Genomic DNA, 5,000 nt, shown 5'->3' with positions numbered 1-5,000 from the left:
AATGTCTGCTTTGTCTTGAGCTTAAAATTTAAAACACTTAAATCATAAAAAAGGCTAACAACACATCTCCCTTCATGTAAGTCAGGTGAATTAATTAATAGGCATCAATTTTTTATATCTGATCTTTTTATGATAAGTAAAGTATTAAGCATACTTGATAGTCTGCAATTTGATTCTTTGTCACTATGGTGATTCTAAATGTAGGGCGAAGCCTTTATAATAGGATGTTATAAATATTTTCAGTTTCATATTAATCTAATTTAGAATTTGCATATTCATGTATATGAGTGTATATTAAATTATTTAAAGATTTATGTTTTCTATCCTAGCAAAGTTTCAGGCATTGATCATTTTCAACAGAAAAGAGAAAAGCTTTTATCTCCACTATTTAAGCAATTATTCTAAACTATGTGAAAATGAAGACTAAGGAAAAGAAATTTTTAAAGTTAATTGTTTCTTTAATACAATTTCTTTCTTTTTGTGAAGTCATGAAACAGTAGAATTACAAAGTTAAAACAGGCTTCCTTTTACAAAATAGAAACAAAGCTAGGGTAAATTAAAGGGCATCCTCAAGGTCACACTACTTTTGACTAGTATACTCACAGTTACATCAACTTTGCCACATTTTATACAGTCTCCGTGCTAGTTGACCTACAAATTTCAGAACCATTTCCATTTGCTATAGCAGACAGAACATGTTTCATTAACTAACCAAGCACATATGGAGAACCAATGATGTAATTGTCACTGCCTGTTACATATCACTATGCATATATATAACATATATATGCAGAATGCAATCACAGACAGCATTAGTAGCTCCCCCTAGGACAAATGTGAAGTATATTCATGGGCAATAATTTAAAATACATCCAGGAAAACCTGAGTAGAGTTATGTGACATGTATATATGAAACCATATCAGAAACAAAAGTAAGTAAAGTATGTGATGGGTCTTTTGAATTGGACATGTTTTGGCTAGAAATAACAGAAAAACTTGGCTTTGAGAATCTAGAAGAAACATGGATTCCTTGTGACTACAAGAATACAGAGTAGGAGAAAAGTGAAGAGCTTAGAGGAGAGATATCATAGATACATTTTGGTTTCCACCTTAACAAGAATGAAAATAATACAGTCAGGTGTCATTGCAACTTCCTAAAATTTTCTTAGCTATTCACGTGGAGGATAATATAGTCAACCATCCTCAGTTAGGTTTCTTTCATTCTCTCCAACCAAGTGCTGTGCCATAGTCACAGAAGACCTCTGTGGCTTTTGAATTAGTCATTCAGGACAGGTAGTAATTAATTCGGTACTGATAAGGGAATGTCCATGTTTTGAGCAATAGAGATAAACTTGATTTCTTCTACCATGTACAATGTGGACATGGGCCCACTGGGTAGAAAAGTAATGGATTTATGAAAAAGGAAAGCTTAACAATAAGAGGATATGTTTAACTAGCTTACATGACTGCTTTGAGCTGTTTTTTGGAAGATTATGTTTAGTTAATACACATATGAAACTCAAATGGCTTTGCACAGTGACCATTTCTGATGATTAGGCATACAATAAAAACATGTTTTTATGCCAGTAGACACAATACCTAATAAGAAATTCAAGGACAACAACCAAGTATGTGCTGGGAATGCATGAAGTCCTAGGTTCATGCCTAAGCATACATTCACACTTGAGTACGTGAGCACGTGCGCGTGCACACACGCGCGCGCCCACACACACACACACAAATAAATTACCCCATGAGAACTTAGACATTAGATCATAGAGAGATTATATAAGAGAATAGATAGTAATAGACTCACACATTTATTCTGACTTCTTGAAACTGCTTCAACTTGATTCATATTTCTTCTATTAATGACTGACTGGTATTGAACATGCCCAAGCAGATATTCAGTTTATGAGGGCAGTTAACACTGCATGCTGACATGATGGCCTATTGTTGGGCATTCCAACTTCATCAAGGCCTGATAGCCTTTCAGGGACCATTTCACAAAAAGTTAAAGATTATTGATTGGCAGAAATTGACCTAGTTTTGCTCTAAGCCCTGGAGGTCATTACTGTGATTTTTCCTTTAGGAATTTGTCAGTTGTTACATACATTTATTTATTTCCAGATGCATAAAATATTACTGGACCTTCTGGATCATTATTTACAAATAGAACAATGGTTTTCAGTACAGCCTGAATAGCCTTTTCTTCTGATGAGAAGCCTTTTGAGTTACTCAGTAAAAACTAAGGAGAAGTAAACTCAAGTATGGTATGTGCTGTCTCCCAAAGGCAAATAAGTTAAATGAGTCACTATGGTCCTTGAAAACTAAATTGACAGAAGAAATTTTGGTATAATTCTAATAAAAAAACTATAAAAGTTCATTGTTGACTCTGCCGTGGAAAGCCATTCTGTAATTGGTGATACTTTTAAATTTTTATAAAAGCAAAATCATTTTTCTGATCAATTGCTGTGTATCAGGTCCAAGAGGCTTGGCTCATCTACCTCAGCAGAGAAGGCACATCTGGAACCACAGCTGCAATTGGAATCAATGCCTGATTGCATTTAAGATAATCCACAGCAGTTCTCTAAGACACATCTATCTTCTTCAAAATCCAAGTGAGTTAAATGAGAACATAACAGAAATCACTTCACTTGCATATTTCAAGTTTTGATGACTCTGTTGCTCTGCAGTTTATCTAGGGTTGCCGTCACCGTCATCATACTGGCAGGGATGGAAGTTCTAAGAGTTTTGTCATCATGTTAGTTGGGGTCACTATAAGAAACCCAACAGTTGACATATAAGCATCTTCTAATTGCACAGAAAGACAACAAAGTAATAATCACAGTGTGGACTGATTGACCTAGTAGAACATAAGTTTTTCTGCAAACTACACATGCACATTCAGAGCTGAACTCTCAGCCAGTATCTGCATAAATATATGAGCTTCTTTAAAAATTGTGTATCCTAGAGGCCTAGTTCATTTTATCCCTGTCTTGGCCTTAGATATTTGACTAACAGCTCCATTGCCTGGAAATTGTGATTTTTATTTTGAGTTCTCATAAATTAAAGTAAGTTTAAAGTTTTGTTTGGTTATTTGGTTATCTAGGAATACTTAACTATACTTGATATTTTCATCCCCAAAGTTTGTGGTTATCCAAGGAAGCATTTGTTGATCCCTTTGAAGAAACAGAAAGGTTACCTACTTAGTGCAGGGTCTTTTGTAGAATGTGGCAAGGAAGAGTAAGCCAAGACTTAAGGTAGTATCAGAGTTCACCTATTGAGGACTTGATCTCCAAGTTTATAAGTTCAAATCATATTTGAGGGATGATTCTACCATTAGATTCACCTTTTTGTTTTTTTTTGTTTGTTTGTTTGTTTTTTAATGAATAAAGCAGTAGAAAACAAACCCATATTTTCTGTTGCTAGGAAAACCACAGATACTTTTACACCAAAAAGTCTATACCGCTAATAAATATTGAGTTCTTGTTTGCCACTGCTACTTTTTATTGATGCCTTGTCCTTTGGACTATACATGTTAGATACTGACATTGGGACCTTTCTCTTCCAAAATATCACTCCTATGCAGTATCTCAATTCAAAATCTCTGATCACCTCTGGTCTATAGAAAATAACATTTGTGTGACTCTGTAAGACACTGTATCTTTCTTATTCTAGCCTAAAGGAGTATCTGAGGGGCTGTCTAGGGTGTGCTATGACTGCAGCTCTGGTAGTACTAAGGGAAGGAATTGATTGTGCTGGTCATGAAAATTCAATTTATCTCAGTTTACACATGCTTTGGAATTTTTTTCTCAATATAATAGCTCAGAAGTACTACAAATTGAACCTTTCTGGATGCAGATCATGATTCAAAGAAGATTCTTGTTAACAAACCAGCTTTCTGGACCACTTCCAGCTGCACAAGCTGAAACGCCAAGTCACAACTTTTCATATCAATGAGTTCAGGTTTATCCAAACGTAAGTTGCTCTTTACTCTAAAATCCTCAGAAGTTTCAATACAAATGACAGCAATCACTGTAATTCCACACTATAACATACCATCTTGAGTCATGCTTCATACTTGTCTGGAGTATTTTGATATCTGATTATAGTTATGGGTTTATAAACAATAAGTGGTGTTTGGATGAACCTTGAGAAGAATGCCATTCCTTTGAAAAGTAAATGCCCGAAGTAAATAAAGACACATTAAGCAAGTTGAGTGAGCCTAAGATATATATATATATATATATATATATATATATGTATATACACATATATATGTATTGCTATTTAGGGGTGCTATGAAAGCTGTTCTCATATGATTTGGAACAAAGGCTTTAAAATCATGAGTTTGTCTGTTCTTAGTTTTTTTCTCTCATTGGAAAATGATTTTTCTTCATAATATATCCTGATTGTGGTTCCTCCCTCTGTTCTTCATAGTTCCTTCCCACTTTCCCTCCCTTCTGGATCTACTTGCTTCCTATCTCACATTAGAAAGCAAACAGGCTTCTAAATAATAACAATAAAGTAAAACAAAAACTAATGCAAAACAATAGAACAAAACAAACAAACAGAAAAGAGCCCCCCCAATAGCACAAGAAACAGATATAGACACAGAGATAGACTCTTTTGCACACTCAGTAATTCTATAAAAACACAAAACTGAAAACCATAAAATATATAAGCAAAGGAATTGTAGGGTAAAAAGAGAAAAAAATAAACAAGAAAATTATACAAATATACATGTATATAATAAATATAAGAAAAAATTTTAATCTTACATTATACAAGGACTTTCTTATATTGTTGGTTGTGAGCCTAGCCTTTAATGGCTGAGCCATCTCTCCAGCGCAAGGACTGTCTAAATAGCCTGTTGAGTTTGTTTTGTGTTGGCCATATATTGCTGGCCATGGAGACTTAAGAATAGATTCTTCCTTCTTCTTGAGTTCCTTGTAGAATGTGGGTTGTTCTTCCTGTATTCCAAACTTCTGGGCTAA

General features: G+C 34.4%; 1 protein-coding gene across 2 annotated transcripts in view; it reads right to left on the bottom strand.

Moving 5' to 3' along the window:
- The window catches only part of Nxph1 (neurexophilin 1), a 322,916-nt gene that overhangs the window by 36,497 nt on the left and 281,419 nt on the right, over positions 1-5,000 (bottom strand). The window contains exon 1 of one of the 2 annotated variants that reach the window (XM_031381176.1): positions 4,785-4,909. The exons of the other annotated variant lie outside the window; for it this stretch is intronic. Coding sequence (XP_031237036.1) covers positions 4,785-4,844 — 60 coding nt within the window. The 5' untranslated portion in view covers positions 4,845-4,909. Of the gene's footprint in view, positions 1-4,784; positions 4,910-5,000 lie in introns of those variants that run through there. 2 annotated transcript variants of the gene reach the window in all.

This window comes from Mastomys coucha, unplaced genomic scaffold, assembly GCF_008632895.1.
Source record: "Mastomys coucha isolate ucsf_1 unplaced genomic scaffold, UCSF_Mcou_1 pScaffold20, whole genome shotgun sequence".
Classification (NCBI taxonomy): Eukaryota; Metazoa; Chordata; class Mammalia; order Rodentia; family Muridae; genus Mastomys; species Mastomys coucha.
Note: the sequence above shows the minus strand (reverse complement) of the source record. Positions and strands in the feature narration are given on the sequence as shown.